Source organism: Borostomias antarcticus, assembly GCF_949987555.1.
Source record: "Borostomias antarcticus genome assembly, chromosome: 5".
NCBI classification, from domain to species: Eukaryota; Metazoa; Chordata; class Actinopteri; order Stomiiformes; family Stomiidae; genus Borostomias; species Borostomias antarcticus.
The window spans coordinates 34,569,414-34,592,526 of record NC_140238.1 but is presented as its reverse complement, the minus strand read 5'-3'; the positions used below and the strand labels follow the sequence as shown (position 1 = coordinate 34,592,526).

Genomic DNA, 23,113 nt, shown 5'->3' with positions numbered 1-23,113 from the left:
GCCTAGAAGCTATGGCTACTTGCTTTGAACATGGATCCCAACACACCGAGGGAGATAATCAACAAGCAGCGTATTTGCATAGATCATTTTGCACAAGATGACCAATACCAAAAAATGGATAGAAACTGAACCATGACAGTGTTTCTCACGTTTACAGCCATCCCATCCATCGGCATCGCACTGAGAAGTTCTGAGTATTTCTGCTTAGAAAACGAAAATGTTTAATAAAAAATTGTGATCACTCAACCTGATAAATACACACATTAAAAACTCTAAACAGAATATTTTTGTAGTTGTATTGGGGGGTTATTTCATGACATTTGGAAAGTAGGCTAATCAGCCTAACCTGGTACCAGTGAATGCCGCTAAGCTAGGCTAATCAGTCCAGGTCTCGCCACTCCATATTGCACGCACAGAATTGAAAATGCTTCATACTGCTTGTCTAATCCAAGGGAAGATTATTTTCCCGTATTTCACAAAATGTTGGCCATGTCCTTTAAACTAGTCACCCAACATACAGTATGTCACATTACCGCAATACATTCCGAAGTAAAGCTCATGTTAAAATATGTTAGCATTTTCGTGTTTTACTTACATTTCAAAAGTTGAACATGATAGCTTTAAAACTTATTTTTAAATTGTTCCCTCGTCGCGCTGACAAACTCCTCCCAGTTAATTTCAAATAATAACTGTCATGCTGTCTATTTCAGAGTTCTGGAGTTAGATGCGGCCGTTGAGCTGCATGAGTTCATAGACATCGACGAGGCGGGCTTCAACCTCGTGAAAAGAAGGCGTCGGGCAGGAATACCATCGGCCATCGTGTCATTGTGGAGGTCCCTGGCCAGCGCGGAGGGAACATAACAATGTGTGCTGCCATGACTCACCACGGCATCCTCCATCACCATGCCACCTTCAGGCCCTACAATACCGCTCTTCTGACTTTACTGGACACTCCACTCCTCTGGGACAATGTGACTTTCCACCGGGCTGTTGTGGGCCGAGACTAGTTCACCGACCACCCAAACTTTTCAGTTGTGTTTCTCCCTCCATACTCCCCTTTCCTCAACCCCATCGAGGAGTTCTTCTCTGCGTGGAGATGGAAGATGTATGAGAGAAATCCACAACAACGCGTCCCACTGTCCCATGGAGGAGGCCTGTGAGGACATCACAGCGGAGGCCTGTCAAGGGGTCATGGGTCATTCCAGGCGTTGCTTCCCTCGTTGCCTGGCCAGACAGGCCATGCCTGCGATGTTGATGAGGTCCTTTGGCCAGACAGGCCGTTGCCTGCGATGTTGATGAGGTCCTTTGGCCAGACAGGCCGTTGCCTGCGATGTTGATGAGGTCCTTTGGCCAGACAGGCCGTTGCCTGCGATGTTGATGAGGTCCTTTGGCCAGACAGGCACCAAAGGCAGGATGCGGCCTAACTCTGTTTTCTCTGTTGTTGTGTCGTTACTTTTGAGTGTGAAATAAAATATTGTTTCTGTTACCGCATATGTGTGTTGTTTTATATTTGAGTATGCCGTACGTAAAACAATATACTGTAATATGTAACAAAAGGGGCAAGTGTTACAGCATGAACATGCAAAGGTATAATTTGGAATGTTTTCCATTCACAGTAGTGTTTTCCATTTTGTACACCAGTGTTCAATTCGTGCTAGAAGTGTCTTCTCTACTGCTGTGGTAATGGCTGTGTGTGTCATTTGAACACAAAGTTCAATTTTTGAGAAGAGGTTCAATGTGTTTTGAGGTGAAGTGCAGAGTTTAGCATTTTGTGTGTGTTTTTGTGGTCTCCCTTCAAAAAATGTGTTCAAGCAATTGAGAAAAACTGTAATGTCTCATGTAAAGCACTTTGAATTGCCTTGTTGCATAAATGTGCTGTACAAATAAACTTGCCTTGCCTTACAAAAGATTGCAAATTCTACACAAAATAGCCCATAATGACAAAGTGAAAACAGGTTTTTAGACATTAGTGCTATTTAAAAAATCTAAAGGTAAAATATCATAGTACACATTGTGCACACCCTTTGATATGACACCCAAAAGTGAGCTGAGGTGCATTTTGTTTCCACTGATAATTTATTATTATTATCATTATGGGCTATTTTGTGTAAAATATTGAGACAGAAAATGAACTCAATCTATTGTAGAATTAGTCTGTAACATAAAATGTGGAGAAGGTGAAAAGGGTGTGGATACTTTCCGGCTTGACTGCATGTGACCAGGCCGCGAGCAGAGAGTTACAGCAGGTGATGCTGATGAAGGCGTGGGTTTGCATAGGGAGGGTCTTAGTCTGGAGATGTTCCTCAGGTGGAAGGGTGAGATTTGACAGACATTTAAGGTGTGCATTGAAGGACAGTGACGAGTCAGGTTTGTGTCAAGGGAGGAGAGAGCGTTGGGGAGACCACTGATGTGATGTGGGTTAGGGTTAGGGTCTGATAGGGGGATCCAATGAGAACGGCTTCTGACTTGCTGTCATTCAGCTGCAGGGAGTTGTTGCTCATCCAGTGATGATGTCATCGAGGCGTTTGGTGGCCCGGATAGTGACACATGTTTGTCAGGGCAAGTTTACAGGTAAGATTTCTGTCATCTGCATAGCAGTGGAATCTGATGTTATGGCTCGTCAGTATTTTTTCCAAGGGGCAGCATGTATATTAAAAAGAGCAGGGGCCCGGAGACTGGCCCCTGGGAGAGGTGACACATCTGATGTGGGAGGAGAGATTGCTAAGGGCTCCTGTCTTCCTGTGAGGTAGGAATGGAAAAAAAAGTCAAGGTCAGTGCCTGTAATCCCACCTCCTGAAGGCGCTGACACAGGAAGCCATGGTCCACCGTGTCAAAGCATTTAAGGAGCTTTGCTATTATCTGTGGTTAAAGCTGCTCTGAATACAATTAGTGAGCAAAAAAAAGCTTGAGGGGGAACTTTTAATGATATTCAGAAAAATAGAACCAATAAAACTACTTATGGTATGATATCATGCCTGTGTTCAGTAAAGCTTGCAAGGAAAAATATACAATCTATAGACTAAATCCACAGTCTGTATAGAACAGGCAAATCTATTCAATCAATGCCTTGATCCTTCTTAGGTTGCTTTTAACATCAGGCCAGGGACAACAGGTGAAAATTAGTTTGCTAATCCTGGCACATTTACAATTGTAAAATTGTTAATTAAAGTACAATGTCCCTGAATCAAATAATGGAAAGAAAAGAAAAAGAAATCACTGTCTTCAAGTTTAAGGATGATGCCACTCAAATGGCCACAACCCTACTAACTAACACTGGTGCGACATAATGGGGCGGACGACAGATTAGGCTCTATTACGCTCCTGGTTTCTATGGTAATAGCTGTGCCAAGTGATGCCTATTAGTGACTCACTATTGGTGCACCAACTGAAGGGTCTCATTGGCCTGTTGTTCTCAACAGCCCTCCATCCAGGCCAAATGATAAGATGCTGCTGTTGTTATCTGGGAGCAGCGCCACAGCTCTACAGCTGTAGTCAGTTAAGGCTCCTTAAATAGCATCTGCCATAGCACTGCTGCTACCAGAGCCTATACGTCATAATTGCCAGTGTAAGATCACTATTACAGGATGTGGCTCAGAGATTTCTACACCTAGAGTCAATCCTGTGGATTAGTGGCCATTATGTATCCAAGTGCTGAACATTAAGCCATGTGTTCATGAAGAGAAAAGGTGTTCTTGATTAAATAGTGCATTGTAGGCTGCTAAAATGAATATTAGGCTACAATAATTAATGTTCATTGTCCAGTTAATATAAAACGTAGGATAAATCATTGGGTGTATCTAAAAAAGGTATATATAAAAGGTTAAATAGAAAATGTCTCCCTCCCTTTTCTCCCCCCTCTCTCTCTCTCTCTCTCTCTCTCTCTCCCTCTCTCTCTCTCTCTCTCTCTCTCTCCCTCTCTCTCATTCTATTTCCCTCTCTCTCACCCACTATCCGTATACGATAATATCCCCCTGCCTGTAGTGAACAACCAATAAGAGCTCGACTAGCAGCGGGTGTATCAGTGGCGCAGCGCGCAGACATGTGGGTTCAAACCTGCTGGAGACAGACAGCCTACCTGGAGCAAGGGTTGGAGAGCTTTAAAAAAAATACAATCCGTCTTTAAAAAAAGTGTTCTGAAAAAATATTTAAGAAGAAATCACAAGATTAGGGACAATTGAACCCAGAAGTTGCGGCAAACATGATTATCGTGGATGGCTGTGTAGCCCCTCTTTGGATTATATATTCAGGCATGTTATGAGACTTGGTCTTCTTCTGTCCGTGGGCTTCAGGGGAGACCAGGGCTTCAGGGGAGAACAGGGCTTCAGGGGAGACCAGGGCTTCAGGGGAGAACAGGGCTTCAGGGGAGAACAGGGCTTCAGGGGAGACCAGGGCTTCAGGGGAGAACAGGGCTTCAGGGGAGACCAGGGCTTCAGGGGAGAACAGGGCTTCAGGGGAGACCAGGGCTTCAGGGGAGACCAGGGCTTCAGGGGAGACCAGGGCTTCAGGGGAGACCAGGGCTTCAGGGGAGACCAGGGCTTCAGGGGAGACCAGGGCTTCAGGGGAGACCAGGGCTTCAGGGGAGAACAGGGCTTCAGGGGAGACCAGGGCTGCAGGGGAGACCAGGGGACGCGCATGATGGGGAGCGCGGGGCTGCTGCTCGGGTACTTTCTGGTCAAAGTTCTTGTGTGCAACGCGGAGGGAGAGCCAGGGCAGAAACTTGACGGATATATCATGGTCAACGACTCAAAAGATGGAGAGAACAGCATGTCATCTGACAGCCCACACAAAGAAGGCAGGTGCAGCGGTTATTACGATGTGATGGGTCAGTGGGACCCGCCGTTCAACTGCACCACGGGCAGCTACCTGTACTGCTGCGGGACCTGTGGCTTCAGATTCTGCTGTGAGTACAAAACCTCGCGGCTGGACCAAAACTCCTGCAAAAACTACGACACCCCACGATGGCTGATGACAGGCAAACCCCCGCCCAAGAGGAACGACCCCACCCACGACCCCACGAAGGATAAGACCAATCTGATAGTTTATATAGTCTGTGGAGTCGTGGCTATTATGGCGCTCGTTGGGATCTTCACTAAACTCGGTCTGGAGAAGGCGCACCGGCCGCACAGAGAGAACATGTCAAGGTATGGTAGCGACTCAATGAACACAACATGAAGCAGAAACACTGAAGCAGACTGAAATCATATTCAAAAGTGCAATGATTGTTCGTGCATATTTCCCCCACATGCATTTGATATGTAAATGCTAGAGCAATTAAGATACCGTAGATTCAATTTGTAGGCTAATTCATTTTAAGTGTGTAACAGCATTTGTTTCCCCCACGATGACACCATATTTACTGCCACATTTTCTATTACATCAGGGGTTGTTTTGACCTTCATTTCCTCATTTTGATTTATTCAAATCAAATCAAATCATTTATATTTCATACTCAAAGGCAACACAATGCGCCTCACAGACTGAACTGGTCATTTAAATTAGGCTCCACTTAAAGGAGTAGTAAAGGCAAAATGCATGTTTAGCCCTGTTTTAAGGTTAGCCTACTTATGATCATATACAATCGTTCAGATCAAAACGTTGACAAAACTAGCACTTTTGAGAAAGTCTGATAATTGCTCTACCTCCGTTTTGGTCATACAATGGATGTGGGTGGGCACCGTGAAAAATCATTCAAAACATGTTAAACTCTCAATTTCAAAGACAAGACTCTAGGTGTTAGTTTGCGTTCTGACATATAATTCGCCATAAAGTAAGATTCTAGTTCATCTGGAAAGGCTTTTTTAAATATTTAGCATAGAACTATTTAGTCGCAGCACATACGTGTGTAAACTTCCGCAAACTAGGTAGCCTAGCAACATAAACAATAACAATAGCTACTGTAAGTAGTTCCGCTTCCTGAATCCCCTCTGCGGATTGATCTACAAATCTACAACAGTCGCTTCAATACAAGTCAATGGATTTCATAAAAAGATCAATAAAATCCTACAGGATTCATACTTTGCGGCGAATTTGATGTCAGAACACCAACGGACACCAATTACCCCCTCGGTGAGCTTCTTGTCTTTGAAATCGAGAGTTTAACATGTTTTTGAATGATTTTTCAAGGTACCCACCCACATCCATTTTATGACCAAAACGGTGGTAGAGCAATTATCAGACTTTCTCAAAAGTGCTAGTTTTGTCAACGTTTTGATCTGAACCATTGTATATGATCATAAGTAACCTTAAAACAGGGCTAAACATGCATTTCCCCTTTACTACTCCTTTAATATGTTCCTGTCCAGCCACCCCAGCCTGCCGCATCGGCTTAAATACATCTGCCACCTTTAGTCTGAGTGAGCAGCCGAGCCCAGTGACCCACTGGGACTCATTCATTTGTCCATTTCATCATGTTTAGTTCCTCCACTTTTTAGAGCAAGCAGTGCATTACTGGACTTGGACTGGAGTTTATGGAACACCTTGACCTGTAGTGCCTTTAATATCTACAGTAGCAATGTCCTGGGCTCCATGTTGTGTTCTTGAGTGGATGGTGTGTTTAGTGGAGGGGACCAGCTCACTGAGTGGATGGTGTGTTTAGTGGAGGGGACCAGCTCACTGAGTGGATGGTGTGTTTAGTGGAGAGACCAGCTCACTGAGAGACCTGTGTGTTTTCAGAGCTCTTGCCCAGGTCTTGCGCCAGCCTGCGCCATGCGGACCCAGAGAGATGGTGTCACACGGGCAACACTATGAGAACATGCAGGTCAGCAGACCCACAGGTACCAGTCACCGTGAGTGTGCTTCATCTCTCATTGTTTTATTGGTCAAATCAAATAACACATTTTAAATAAAAGCTGTGGTAAGAAGTGAGTCATGAAGTGCTGCATTCCGTTTTCATTTTAGAGATTAAACAGACATGTGGATGTACAGTAGGATGCCATCTTCTCATGTCTTGAAAGCTGTGGGCAGAGTAACCAGGCAATGCCTTCCACAATCACGTCACATAATGCAGTTTGAAACAGTCACAATCAAACTGTCTTTGGCCTTTAATTCTTATTATACAAGGCACATTTATGTTTTTATTTTCAGAAATACAGAGCCTATTCAAATGCCCTACAGAATCACATCCGTCTTCGTGGTTAGAGGAGTGCAGCTGGGAAATTCAAAGGCTTGTTCAACATCACACATGCTTTGATAGCCTAATTTAGCTGTTCCAGATAAGAGAGGAAGTTGTGAAAGAAAGACGTCCATTTTGGAAAGTCTTTTGGGCTGGTGAAGCAATTACTCATGCCCTGAGTAATCACTTAACATACTGTGATAATTACCATCAACTGAGCTTCTGAGTAATACCAGCACAACAGCCGCACCAATCTCTCCCACTGCTCTCTCTCTCTCTCTCTCGCTCTCTCTCGCCCTCTCTCCCTCTCTCTCAATCATCTCTCTCCCACTGCTCTCTCTCTCTCTCTCGCTCTCTCTCTCCCTCTCTCTCAATTATCTCTCTCCCACTGCTCTCTCTCTCTCTCTCCCTCTCTCTCTCGATCATCTCTCTCCCTCTCCATCATCCCTCACTCCATCTTTCATTTCATTTAATTTCAAGCCGTTATTTATACTCGTGAAGCATCGAGGTTTCCCTCATTTACAATGATGACGAGTTTAAACACAGACATCAACAAAACAAAAGCAATGTATAATATAATATAATTATAATATATATAAATTATATAACAATAATAATAATAATAATAATTAAAAACAGTTACAGGTTGAAGTATAGGTGCCATGGATTTAAACTCTGTGACTGAAGGGAGGACCTCAAGCTTTAGAGTCTGTTGGAAGGTATTCCAGGTATAAGGATCATCATGGAAAAAAGCAGCCCTTCCAAGTTCAGAATGCACTTGATGAACCCTGAGAACAAGACGATCATTCATTAGATCAGGTCTGGTAGGGGCCAAGACTCCAGTCCAACAGAGACGAGATGTAAAGTGGAAGTTTACCAATAATGGCTTTGAAAATAAACAAATACCAGTGATAGTTACGCCTTAGAGAAAGAGATGGCCATCCCGCCTTATGATAACAAACACAGTGGTGTCAGATCTATCACCCGTAATAAATCTTAGGGCGGAGTGGTCTCTCATCCACACACACACACACACACACACACACACACACACACACACACACACACACACACACACACACACACACACCATCAGACTGTATTGTAGAGTACAGTATGCATCCTTTCCCATCACACCTGTCACATTGATGTAAACAATGAAGAGACGTTTCCCTCTCTGCTGGTGTCAGAGCGATCTCATACACCTGTCTGTTGTTGCGTTGCTATGACAACATGCTTAATGGGGTTCTGATAAAGCTAGAGGTTCACTTGTCGAAGACCTTTGTGCTAAAAGAGGAAGAGACCCTTCTCTCGGGTAGCTGACCTGGTATTGTCTTCCCACAGCAGTGAGAAAGTTCTATACTCAAGCACACAATAGCCCCGTAGATGATAGGGGTGAGTGCATGGAGAGTTGGTTAGCAGGTAATCTCAGCCCTGCCTCACACAGTACAGTCCCTCAGCCCACCAGCTCAAGGGCAGGAAGGACCTCTTCAGTGCACACTGTCAGTAGCAGTTCACAGAGGTGTGTAATTTAGTGTGCTATAGAGCCATTCAGTATTGTCTAGTACGCCATTCACCATTAGGCTTGCAAGGCTGAAGTTCACACTTAGTTAAGCATTTTGGATTGTGTGTATGTATTTGGTGTTGTGTTTATGTTTACAGATAAATTATTGTGTCTTATTCACAGTTGTATTCCTCATTTAGTGTATCATGCAAAGTAGCTTTTTCTGCTAATTGTTTTGAGACAGTGGACAGAATCACAACAAGTTAGTTGACCTACCACTGGTGTTTTGTTTTTGTTTGGTTTATTTGAAAATTCAATGAAAAAGGACATCTAAACCCACAATTAAAAGAACATCCAGGATAACCTAGACTTGTTTCCGTTGGTGTCGCGGTTAGTGTGGTGTGGGTGTATGGATCATACAGTATAACATAAAAACACAACATTAGACATTCAAACATGAACGTACAGGTATGAACACATAACCATAGCCTCTCTACCTATTACAGCTCAGTGGTTCAGTTGCTTCTTGAAAGACGGGTTGGGATCTCTGATGGAATTCGGAACCGTGTTCCCTTTTTGAGCACCAGCTTCTCTGAATTAGCTTCTTGCCCATTTTGCTCCTAATCCTGCCCAGTGTCAGGGTTGGTAAACTAGATCTGATGTTATGCCCGTCCATGACATGTGGGGAGGTGCAGTGATCATCAGTGAAGAGTGATGTTGATGTTGTGCCTCTTGATTCATGAGCAGGAGGTTGTGTTTTCATACAGGAGCCACTTCTTGTGTAGCTTCACTCAGTATCTGAACAGAGTAGGATGTTGTTTTGGAGGAGAGGAGATGGAGAATCCTTGTTAACCGTCTCAGATGAACTCTGCTGGGGATCTGGAGAGGCTGGCAGCGGCGGCGCAGGTGTTGTGCTGCTAAAGAGCCGTCTGCACACAAGCAGAGTCCTGACAGACAGGAGAGTGAGGCTCTGTGGGGCGCTGGGCCATTATACAGAGAAATGAGGCAAAAAACCCTTTGACATCACAGGGGTTCTCCCACTGAAATGCCATTAAAGGTTCTCCCACTGAAATGCCATTAAAGTGCTTACAGAGTGAAAGTCGAGTGGATCAGCTAATCCTAGCGCAGCATGCTGGTGTGTGATTGTTTTGAATCAGGTTCCAGTTCCACACAGGGGACTGGCGAGACCGAGACAGAGCAGTTTAGCACTCTGGATATCAGGTCTCAATGTGGTGAGGCACACCTCAATTAGTGTATGCATGCAGAGAATGAAGTAGCTTTTTCTGCAACCTGCGTTGAGACAGTGAGGCATCACAATCCCAATAAGCTCATCAGCTACGGAATTGGTGATACCATAGTCAGTGCTGTGCTCTATTAGAAATTACAACACACAAACAAACAAAATAGTTAAATTCAACAGGATTACAAAATGTGTCTGAGAAATTTGTTGAGATGTTGCAAGGGAGCCCCATGTATAAAACACACTAAATATGGATCCTAAATATTATTATGCAAAATTTCCATCCATCTTCATCCGCTTATCCGGGGTCGGGTCGCGGAGGCAGCAGCTCCAGCAGGGAGCCCCAGACATCCCTTTCCCTAGCAGCATCAACCAGCTCTGCCTGGGGAATCTTTAGCCGCTCACAGGCCAGTGCAGGCCTCTCGTGGAAAAGTCAAAAATAAAGTTCAAAAGTATTTGTCAGGTGATTGGATCATGAACCAACTGTCTATCACCGTCTCTCATGCACTAACCTTGACCGTTCCTCACTGACGTCACACCCAAACCCACCCAGCACAGCTGCTAGTATTTCCTCATAGAACTCTGATTGGCGAGATCGTTTTCTGATCTGGCAAAAGATCTCTATGGGGAGTATCCTGATTTGCAAGAGAAACAGAATGTGAGCTCACAAGAGCAGGATGGTCTCACGAGGCTCCCACCCTGCAGAACGAGGAAACCATCTTGATCAGGGCTTCCACCAACCTCTAGATCTAAGCATTGATAGTCCACTTGTCCCTGTGAGAGGGCCAATTCAAGTCAAGGGTTTCTACTTTGAGTTATGTCATGTACATTAAGATCTACAGAACCTATTTGCATGACATCTCCATGGAAACAAACGTACCACTGGTAGCCAATCACGGTAAACTGTGAAAATAGACTGATGCAGAAATGTAAGAGGCACATTTGACTGAGTGAATTTCCCTACCACGATTAAAGGAGCATTCTCACAGTTTGCTTACACTGTAAATATACTGTAGGAGGTATTCTGAGCATGGGTGTTTCCATGGAGAGCGTCACACCGCTGTGCTCAGCTCCCCATCCCCGTGGTCCAGCGTTAGGCTGATCCTTTCAGAGGGAATTTCTCCTGCAAATTGTACAATAAGCAAGTAATGTTTCCACTCGCATCAACAACTACTGTATCTAACACAAATGAAATGTCATGAAATACGTAAATTAAATGCATACTTCTATAGGATAATATTGTAGAGGAACATTCATAGTTTGATCTGCTAATTTGTTTTCAATTATTATATGCAGGAATATGTTTATTATTCCAGGTAGTTAGTACCCACCAACAAAAAGTATTGTTTGAAGAACTATGTAGAACTAGGTATGTGGCTTTACCTCTCTGAAGCTGTCTGCCCTCTTTTCATGAGTGCACTAGCCTGCCAGCGTATCTCATGGTATCAGAATATTTATCCTACTGCTGAAATGACAATCTTCATTCTGTTTAGTGAATTTAGGCAATGTCTTGGTGCTGCCATGACAGGCAAATAATTAATCATTATTTAAACGGAGACTCCTCTTTTCTTCCATGTGCCCCCCTCCTGGAGTAATGACTAGTTGATTACCAGCCAGACGACATGTTGACAGGTAGATGGTGGGTTAAATCAGAGGCTTAGACCAGGAGCCTCAGCGCTGTGACCCTCAGAGCACCTCCCTGATGCTCCCTAGCCTGGTTATTACTGAGGAACACGGGGACATGGAGAAAGGCCTGCGTTCACATCCAGCCAAATCAGCACGGCGCTACAAGAGTGCCTGGTCCAAACCACCAGGGAGCATGTTCCAGTGTGTGAGTATTTATTATCCATTTTGAACACTCAAAGCAAACTTGAATCAGGAGAAAGTGGACCGGGTCCTGTCCTCGTCCCAGTCCCTGTCCTAGTCCCAGTCCCAGTCCCTGTCCTCGTCCCAGTCCCTGTCCTAGTCCCAGTCCCTGTCCTAGTCCCAGTCCCTGTCCTAGTCCCAGTCCCTGTCCTCGTCCCAGTCCCTGTTCCAGCGCCGGTTCCTGTTCCCTTGTGTCCTAGTTCCCTCTGCCTTTGTGTTGGTGTCTCTTTTGGAATCAAATCAAATCAAACTTTATTTGTATGGTGCATTTCATACACAGAGGCAACACAATGTGCTTTACAGAGAGCAATGGGGAGTGTGCATAGCCCCGCCCCTACATATTCCAGAGGGAAGCTTAACAACAGTTTCACTCGGGGTTCAGAAATGTGAGCTGTAAAAATTCTTCCCTGAGCAACAAACTAAATTACACATTTTAATAACAACAAAATAGCAGTCCCTTTTTAAGATCTTTTGATTGGGCGCACTTTCCTACAATGGATCTACAACATAAAGAAATGTAGTGTAGTTGATACAGATGAATGGAGCAACATTACTAATAAGAAAGGTGCATGGAGCAAATTACTAATGAGAAAGATGCATGGAGTAACATTACTAAGATGCATGGAGCAACATTACTAATGAGAAAGATGCATGGAGCAACATTACTAAGATGCATGGAGCAACATTACTAAGATGCATGGAGCAACATTACTAATGAGAAAGATGCATGGAGCAACATTACTAAGATGAATGGAGCAACATTACTAATGAGAAAGATGCATGGAGCAACATTACTAATGAGAAAGATGCATGGAGCAACATTACTAAGATGCATGGAGCAACATTACTAAGATGCATGGAGCAACATTACAAATGAGAAAGATGCATGGAGCAACATTACTAAGATGCATGGAGCAACATTACTAATGAGAAAGATGCATGGAGCAACATTACTAAGATGAATGGAGCAACATTACTAATGAGAAAGATGCATGGAGCAACATTACTAATGAGAAAGATGCATGGAGCAACATTACTAAGATGCATGGAGCAACATTACTAATGAGAAAGATGCATGGAGCAACATTACTAAGATGCATGGAGCAACATTACTAATGAGAAAGATGCATGGAGCAACATTACTAAGATGCATGGAGCAACATTACTAATGAGAAAGATGCATGGAGCAACATTACTAAGATGCATGGAGCAACATTACTAAGATGCATGGAGCAACATTACAAATGAGAAAGATGCATGGAGCAACATTACTAAGATGCATGGAGCAACATTACTAAGATGCATGGAGCAACATTACTAAGATGAATGGAGCAACATTACTAATGATAAAGATGCATGGAGCAACATTACTAATGGGAAAGATGCATGGAGCAACATTACTAAGATGCATGGAGCAACATTACTAAGATGAATGGAGCAACATTACTAAGATGCATGGAGCAACATTACTAAGATGAATGGAGCAACATTACTAATGATAAAGATGCATGGAGCAACATTACTAATGGGAAAGATGCATGGAGCAACATTACTAAGATGCATGGAGCAACATTACTAAGATGAATGGAGCAACATTACTAATGAGAAAGATGCATGGAGCAATATTACTAAGATGAATGGAGCAACATTACTAAGATGCATGGAGCAACATTACTAAGATGCATGGAGCAACATTACTAATGAGAAAGATGCATGGAGCAACATTACTAAGATGAATGGAGCAACATTACTAATGAGAAAGATGCATGGAGCAACATTACTAAGATGCATGGAGCAACATTACTAATGAGAAAGATGCATGGAGCAACATTACTAATGAGAAAGATGCATGGAGCAACATTACTAAGATGCATGGAGCAACATTACTAAGATGAATGGAGCAACATTACTAATGAGAAAGATGCATGGAGCAACATTACTTAGATGAATGGAGCAACATTACTAATGAGAAAGATGCATGGAGCAACATTACTAATGAGAAAGATGCATGGAGCAACATTACTAAGATGCATGGAGCAACATTACTAATGAGAAAGATGCATGGAGCAACATTACTAAGATGCATGGAGCAACATTACTAATGAGAAAGATGAATGGAGCAACATACTAATGAGAAAGATGCATGGAGCAACATTACTAATGGGAAAGATGCATGGAGCAACATTACTAAGATGCATGGAGCAACATTACTAATGAGAAAGATGCATGGAGCAACATTACTAAGATGCATGGAGCAACATTACTAAGATGAATGGAGCAACATTACTAATGAGAAAGATGCATGGAGCAACATTACTAATGGGAAAGATGCATGGAGCAACATTACTAATGAGAAAGATGCATGGAGCAACATTACTAATGAGAAAGATGCATGGAGCAACATTACTAAGATGCATGGAGCAACATTACTAAGATGCATGGAGCAACATTACTAAGATGCATGGAGCAACATTACTAAGATGCATGGAGCAACATTACTAATGATAAAGATTGAATGGAGCAACATTACTAAGATGCATGGAGCAACATTACTAATGAGAAAGATGCATGGAGCAACATTACTAATGAGAAAGATGCATGGAGCAACATTACTAAGATGCATGGAGCAACATTACTAAGATGCATGGAGCAACATTACTAAGATGCATGGAGCAACATTACTAATGATAAAGATGAATGGAGCAACATTACTAATGAGAAAGATGCATGGAGCAACATTACTAAGATGCATGGAGCAACATTACTAAGATGCATGGAGCAACATTACTAATGAGAAAGATGCATGGAGCAACATTACTAAGATGCATGGAGCAACATTACTAAGATGCATGGAGCAACATTACTAATGAGAAAGATGCATGGAGCAACATTACTAAGATGAATGGAGCAACATTACTAAGATGCATGGAGCAACATTACTAATGAGAAAGATGAGTGGAGCAACATTACTAATGAGAAAGATGAGTGGAGCAACATTACTAATGAGAAAGATGAGTGGCGGGGGAGGGGGGGCACAGTCGCACTCAGGCACTGTAGGGAGCAATCATACCTAATATGAAAACGCTACACTATGTTTCATAACAATCGCAGGGTGCTTTTCTGTGTTAACAGAGGATGATCATGTCTTACATTAAATCCAATGCAATCATGTTTGACAGCATTCAAAGCTCATGTCTGAAGATTCCATCAATCTTGAAATTCCCAATTAGATTCTTATTGTTTTGTTCCACAGCATGATAACCACTTGACATCCTCTAACCTGCCTGGACTGATCTGTTGATCCGATGATTAGGAGATTACATGGATGGTCTGTTGGGGGGAACTCTGACATCCAATTAGATATTCCCGCACAGACTAGTCACAGCTGTCTTGCTCTCGCTCTTTCTCTCTTTCTTACTTTAATAAGAGGGTCTTTCAGATTGTGTAAGAGGGTCTTTCAGATTGTGTAAGAGGGTCTTTCAGATTGTGTAAGAGGGTCTTTCAGATTGTGTAAGAGGGTCTTTCTGATTGTGTAAGAGGGTCTTTGGTCGGTGTCTCAGAATGGCAGATCCATTTAAGCTTTGAAACTCATAATATTGAAAGTGAAGTATCAGAGGTGTCCACTGAATGGTGGAATGACCACTATTCTGGTGTCTTCAACAATTTTACCAAAAAAGACTTCAAAAGAATTAAAATGTCACTTTGAATCTCTCAGCCCACATTCCTAATCATCAACAGGATTGTGGCTTCATTGTTGTTGTGTTCATGGTCTGGAATATAAAACACAAGCCACTCAATCAAAACACGCCCACAGACACATCACTGGCATTTTGATGTGTTTGAAGACATCAAGGCTTTTATACACTAATCTATTGTGAGAGAGAAGACTAAGGCATGGAAAGAGTTAATAGAGTCACTGTTAACTGATGAGGAACTAACGTACATGGAGGAAAGCACCAGGGTGTGACTGATCTCTCCTCTTATGAGTCTGACTGATCTCTCCTCTTATGAGTCTGACTGATCCCTCCTCTTATGAGTGTGACTGATCTCTCCTCTTATGAGTGTGTGACTGATCCCTCCTCTTATGAGTGTGACTGATCTCTCCTCTTATGAGTGTGACTGATCTCTCCTCTTATGAGTGTGTGACTGATCTCTCCTCTTATGAGTGTGTGACTGATCTCTCCTCTTATGAGTGTGTGACTGATCTCTCCTCTTATGAGTGTGACTGATCCCTCCTCTTATGAGTGTGACTGATCTCTCCTCTTATTAGTCTGACTGATCCCTCCTCTTATGAGTCTGACTGATCCCTCCTCTTATGAGTGTGACTGATCTCTCCTCTTATGAGTGTGTGACTGATCCCTCCTCTTATGAGTGTGACTGATCTCTCCTCTTATGAGTGTGACTGATCTCTCCTCTTATGAGTGTGACTGATCTCTCCTCTTATGAGTGTGACTGATCCCTCCTCTTATGAGTGTGTGACTGATCCCTCCTCTTATGAGTGTGACTGATCTCTCCTCTTATGAGTGTGACTGATCCCTCCTCCTTTGAGTGTGACTGATCTCTCCTCTTATGAGTGTGACTGATCTCTCCTCTTATGAGTGTGACTGATCTCTCCTCTTATGAGTCTGACTGATCCCTCCTCTTATGAGTGTGTGACTGATCTCTCCTCTTATGAGTGTGACTGATCTCTCCTTATGAGTGTGTGACTGATCTCTCCTCTTATGAGTGTGACTGATCCCTCCTCTTATGAGTCTGACTGATCTCTCCTCTTATGAGTCTGACTGATCCCTCCTCTTATGAGTCTGACTGATCCCTCCTCTTATGAGTGTGACTGATCTCTCCTCTTATGAGTGTGTGACTGATCCCTCCTCTTATGAGTGTGACTGATCTCTCCTCTTATGAGTGTGACTGATCTCTCCTCTTATGAGTGTGACTGATCTCTCCTCTTATGAGTGTGACTGATCCCTCCTCTTATGAGTGTGTGACTGATCCCTCCTCTTATGAGTGTGACTGATCTCTCCTCTTATGAGTCTGACTGATCCCTCCTCTTATGAGTCTGACTGATCCCTCCTCTTATGAGTGTGACTGATCTCTCCTCTTATGAGTGTGTGACTGATCCCTCCTCTTATGAGTGTGACTGATCTCTCCTCTTATGAGTGTGACTGATCTCTCCTCTTATGAGTGTGACTGATCTCTCCTCTTATGAGTGTGACTGATCCCTCCTCTTATGAGTGTGTGACTGATCCCTCCTCTTATGAGTGTGACTGATCTCTCCTCTTATGAGTGTGACTGATCCCTCCTCCTTTGAGTGTGACTGATCTCTCCTCTTATGAGTGTGACTGATCTCTCCTCTTATGAGTGTGACTGATCTCTCCTCTTATGAGTCTGACTGATCCCTCCTCTTATGAGTGTGTGACTGATCTCTCCTCTTATGAGTGTGACTGATCTCTCCTTATGAGTGTGTGACTGATCTCTCCTCTTATGAGTGTGACTGATCCCTCCTCTTATGAGTCTGACTGATCTCTCCTCTTATGAGTCTGACTGATCTCTCCTCTTATGAGTGACTGATCTCTCCTCTTATGAGTGTGTGACTGATCCCTCCTCTTATGAGTGACTGATCTCTCCTCTTATGAGTGTGACTGATCTCTCCTCTTATGAGTGTGACTGATCCCTCCTCTTATGAGTCTGACTGATCCCTCCTCTTATGAGTGTGTGACTGATCCCTCCTCTTATGAGTGTGACTGATCTCTCCTCTTATGAGTGTGACTGATCTCTCCTCTTATGAGTGTGTGACTGATCCCTCCTCTTATGAGTGTGACTGATCTCTCCTCTTATGAGTGTGACTGATCTCTCCTCTTATGAGTGTGACTGATCCCTCCTCTTATGAGTGTGTGACTGATCTCTCCTCTTATGAGTGTGTGACTGATCTCTCCTCTTATGAGTGTGACTGATCTCTCCTCTTATGAGTGTGACTGATCCCTCCTCTTATGAGTGTGACTGATCTCTCCTCTTATGAGTGTGTGACTGATCCCTCCTCTTATGAGTGTGACTGATCTCTCCTCTTATGAGTGTGACTGATCTCTCCTCTTATGAGTGTGTGACTGATCCCTCCTCTTATGAGTGAGTGACTGATCTCTCCTCTTATGAGTGTGTGACTGATCCCTCCTCTTATGAGTGTGACTGATCCCTCCTCTTATGAGTGTGACTGATCTCTCCTCTTATGAGTGTGACTGATCTCTCCTCTTATGAGTGTGACTGATCTCTCCTCCTTTGAGTGTGACTGATCTCTCCTCTTATGAGTGTGACTGATCTCTCCTCTTATGAGTGTGACTGATCCCTCCTCTTATGAGTGTGACTGATCTCTCCTCTTATGAGTGTGACTGATCTCTCCTCTTATGAGTGTGACTGATCTCTCCTCTTATGAGTGTGTGACTGATCCCTCCTCTTATGAGTGTGACTGATCCCTCCTCTTATGAGTGTGACTGATCTCTCCTCTTATGAGTGTGACTGATCTCTCCTCTTATGAGTGTGACTGATCCCTCCTCTTATGAGTGTGACTGATCCCTCCTCTTATGAGTGTGACTGATCTCTCCTCTTATGAGTGTGACTGATCTCTCCTCTTATGAGTGTGACTGATCTCTCCTCTTATGAGTGTGACTGATCTCTCCTCTTATGAGTGTGACTGATCTCTCCTCTTATGAGTGTGTGACTGATCCCTCCTCTTATGAGTGTGTGACTGATCCCTCCTCTTATGAGTGTGTGACTGATCCCTCCTCTTATGAGTCTGACTGATCTCTCCTCTTATGAGTGTGACTGATCTCTCCTCTTATGAGTGTGACTGATCCCTCCTCTTATGAGTGTGACTGATCTCTCCTCTTATGAGTGTGACTGATCCCTCCTCTTATGAGTGTGACTGATCTCTCCTCTTATGAGTGTGACTGATCTCTCCTCTTATGAGTGTGACTGATCTCTCCTCTTATGAGTGTGACTGATCCCTCCTCTTATGAGTGTGTGACTGATCCCTCCTCTTATGAGTGAGTGACTGATCTCTCCTCTTATGAGTGTGACTGATCTCTCCTCTTATGAGTGTGACTGATCTCTCCTCTTATGAGTGTGTGACTGATCTCTCCTCTTATGAGTCTGACTGATCCCTCCTCTTATGAGTGTGTGACTGATCCCTCCTCTTATGAGTGTGACTGATCCCTCCTCTTATGAGTGTGACTGATCTCTCCTCTTATGAGTGTGACTGATCTCTCCTCTTATGAGTGTGACTGATCTCTCCTCCTTTGAGTGTGACTGATCTCTCCTCTTATGAGTGTGACTGATCTCTCCTCTTATGAGTGTGACTGATCCCTCCTCTTATGAGTGTGACTGATCTCTCCTCTTATGAGTGTGACTGATCTCTCCTCTTATGAGTGTGACTGATCTCTCCTCTTATGAGTGTGTGACTGATCCCTCCTCTTATGAGTGTGACTGATCCCTCCTCTTATGAGTGTGACTGATCTCTCCTCTTATGAGTGTGACTGATCTCTCCTCTTATGAGTGTGACTGATCCCTCCTCTTATGAGTGTGACTGATCCCTCCTCTTATGAGTGTGACTGATCCCTCCTCTTATGAGTGTGTGACTGATCTCTCCTCTTATGAGTGTGACTGATCTCTCCTCTTATGAGTCTGACTGATCTCTCCTCTTATGAGTGTGTGACTGATCCCTCCTCTTATGAGTGTGTGACTGATCCCTCCTCTTATGAGTGTGTGACTGATCCCTCCTCTTATGAGTCTGACTGATCTCTCCTCTTATGAGTGTGACTGATCTCTCCTCTTATGAGTGTGACTGATCCCTCCTCTTATGAGTGTGTGACTGATCCCTCCTCTTATGAGTCTGACTGATCTCTCCTCTTATGAGTGTGACTGATCTCTCCTCTTATGAGTGTGACTGATCCCTCCTCTTATGAGTGTGACTGATCTCTCCTCTTATGAGTGTGACTGATCCCTCCTCTTATGAGTGTGACTGATCTCTCCTCTTATGAGTGTGACTGATCTCTCCTCTTATGAGTGTGACTGATCTCTCCTCTTATGAGTGTGACTGATCTCTCCTCTTATGAGTGTGACTGATCTCTCCTCTTATGAGTGTGACTGATCCCTCCTCTTATGAGTGTGACTGATCTCTCCTCTTATGAGTGTGACTGATCTCTCCTCTTATGAGTGTGACTGATCTCTCCTCTTATGAGTGTGACTGATCCCTCCTCTTATGAGTGTGACTGATCTCTCCTCTTATGAGTGTGACTGATCTCTCCTCTTATGAGTGTGACTGATCTCTCCTCTTATGAGTGTGACTGATCTCTCCTCTTATGAGTGTGACTGATCTCTCCTCTTATGAGTGTGACTGATCCCTCCTCTTATGAGTGTGTGACTGATCCCTCCTCTTATGAGTGAGTGACTGATCTCTCCTCTTATGAGTGTGACTGATCTCTCCTCTTATGAGTGTGACTGATCTCTCCTCTTATGAGTGTGTGACTGATCTCTCCTCTTATGAGTCTGACTGATCCCTCCTCTTATGAGTGTGTGACTGATCCCTCCTCTTATGAGTGTGACTGATCCCTCCTCTTATGAGTGTGACTGATCTCTCCTCTTATGAGTGTGACTGATCTCTCCTCTTATGAGTGTGACTGATCTCTCCTCCTTTGAGTGTGACTGATCTCTCCTCTTATGAGTGTGACTGATCTCTCCTCTTATGAGTGTGACTGATCCCTCCTCTTATGAGTGTGACTGATCTCTCCTCTTATGAGTGTGACTGATCTCTCCTCTTATGAGTGTGACTGATCTCTCCTCTTATGAGTGTGTGACTGATCCCTCCTCTTATGAGTGTGACTGATCCCTCCTCTTATGAGTGTGACTGATCTCTCCTCTTATGAGTGTGACTGATCTCTCCTCTTATGAGTGTGACTGATCCCTCCTCTTATGAGTGTGACTGATCCCTCCTCTTATGAGTGTGACTGATCCCTCCTCTTATGAGTGTGTGACTGATCTCTCCTCTTATGAGTGTGACTGATCTCTCCTCTTATGAGTCTGACTGATCTCTCCTCTTATGAGTGTGTGACTGATCCCTCCTCTTATGAGTGTGTGACTGATCCCTCCTCTTATGAGTGTGTGACTGATCCCTCCTCTTATGAGTCTGACTGATCTCTCCTCTTATGAGTGTGACTGATCTCTCCTCTTATGAGTGTGACTGATCTCTCCTCTTATGAGTGTGACTGATCCCTCCTCTTATGAGTGTGACTGATCCCTCCTCTTATGAGTGTGACTGATCCCTCCTCTTATGAGTGTGTGACTGATCTCTCCTCTTATGAGTGTGACTGATCTCTCCTCTTATGAGTCTGACTGATCTCTCCTCTTATGAGTGTGTGACTGATCCCTCCTCTTATGAGTGTGTGACTGATCCCTCCTCTTATGAGTGTGTGACTGATCCCTCCTCTTATGAGTCTGACTGATCTCTCCTCTTATGAGTGTGACTGATCTCTCCTCTTATGAGTGTGACTGATCCCTCCTCTTATGAGTGTGTGACTGATCCCTCCTCTTATGAGTCTGACTGATCTCTCCTCTTATGAGTGTGACTGATCTCTCCTCTTATGAGTGTGACTGATCCCTCCTCTTATGAGTGTGACTGATCTCTCCTCTTATGAGTGTGACTGATCCCTCCTCTTATGAGTGTGACTGATCTCTCCTCTTATGAGTGTGACTGATCTCTCCTCTTATGAGTGTGACTGATCTCTCCTCTTATGAGTGTGACTGATCCCTCCTCTTATGAGTGTGACTGATCTCTCCTCTTATGAGTGTGACTGATCTCTCCTCTTATGAGTGTGACTGATCCCTCCTCTTATGAGTGTGACTGATCTCTCCTCTTATGAGTGTGACTGATCCCTCCTCTTATGAGTGTGACTGATCTCTCCTCTTATGAGTGAGTGACTGATCTCTCCTCTTATGAGTGTGACTGATCTCTCCTCTTATGAGTGTGACTGATCTCTCCTCTTATGAGTGTGACTGATCTCTCCTCTTATGAGTGTGTGACTGATCTCTCCTCTTATGAGTGTGTGACTGATCCCTCCTCTTATGAGTTGGTGAGCAAATGAATTCTCTTGTTTGGCAACAGTAGTTTGCAAGGCTCACACATCAGTGATATGTTCAACAAAATGGCTGCACCAGAGATTACTTTGTAACACTTAAATAAGCCTCACTGTACCGACATCACTACCAGCACTGAGGTTTGTCATTGAAATACAGAACGCCCTCAGGCTTGTATTATGATGTGCAGTTTATCATATACTGTACTACTACCTCCACATACCTGTGTGCTATACTGTGATGAGCGTTCAGAGGCCCCCGGGGGACCAGCCGGGCTCCAGGCAGGGTCTGTGTTCTTCATACATCTTACAGGCAGGGTCTGTGTTCTTCATACATCTTACAGGCAGGGTCTGTGTTCTTCATACATCTTACAGGGAGGGACGTGTCTGAGGAACTATTTTCACTCTGCAAAAGCTCCACTAAAGCAGCTATTTTTCTCCTTCTGTATGTGACTCACTCTGGGGCAGAGGGGTGGGGGCCGGGGGGGGCTCAGCCACATGGCCGGGTGCTGGGCCTGATCCCCATGTGTGCTGAGGGGTGGGGGCCGGGGGGGCTGGGGGCCGGGGGGGCCTGATCCCCATGTGTGCTGTGGTCAGGTGTGAGTCTGGCGTGGTATCTATTTCATATCATATCTCTGTATCAGTATCACATCTCTGTATCAGTATCATATCTATATGTCCGATGATGATAAACATGCTGAATACTAACGTGCGCTGAAGACTATGAATTGCTATGAATTCTATCATTTTCTCAAGCTCTCTGATGAGGCTGATGAGAGCCGCATGATTCAACATGGTTTTCTAATGAGTGATGAATGTTCCCACAGCTGGATACAAATTCAACTCATTTGTCTCAGCTAATACACTCTGTGTTAAGTAGCTCAATCACATCATAGTTATTGTCTTTGAGGGTGCTACAGTGGGCAGTGAAGCCAGGGTTGTGCTGCATGCATAGAGCCCACATGTCCACACACTGGGGCCCCTGGGGTTGTGCTGCATGCTTAGAGCCCACATGTCCACACACTGGGGCCCCTGACACAACTGGACACATTGAGAGCACCACTCTCATCACATGTGCACACAAGCCCACCATTATGCTTTGCATTAAGTAGTTTACACAGATGCAGAGCACACATAACTTAATGCATGGAATAGTGAATGTATTATTAATGCACCTCTAGCAAATAGTTTTTGTAGTGCATTTTTCATTTTCACCCAACTGTTACATTATCAATTCCTATAGTGCACACAACAGGGCCACTATGAATAAGTCA

At 43.9% G+C, this 23,113-nt stretch overlaps 1 protein-coding gene across 1 annotated transcript in view; it reads left to right on the top strand.

The window, feature by feature from the left end:
• Nucleotides 1–4,635: 4,635 nt before the first annotated feature.
• The window catches only part of shisa9b (shisa family member 9b), a gene marked incomplete at both ends in the record, with an annotated part of 33,510 nt that continues 15,032 nt past the window's right edge, over nucleotides 4,636–23,113 (top strand). Inside the window, one exon of the mRNA XM_084439152.1 lies at nucleotides 4,636–5,141. Coding sequence (XP_084295278.1) covers nucleotides 4,636–5,141 — 506 coding nt within the window. The remainder of the gene's footprint in view (nucleotides 5,142–23,113) is intronic.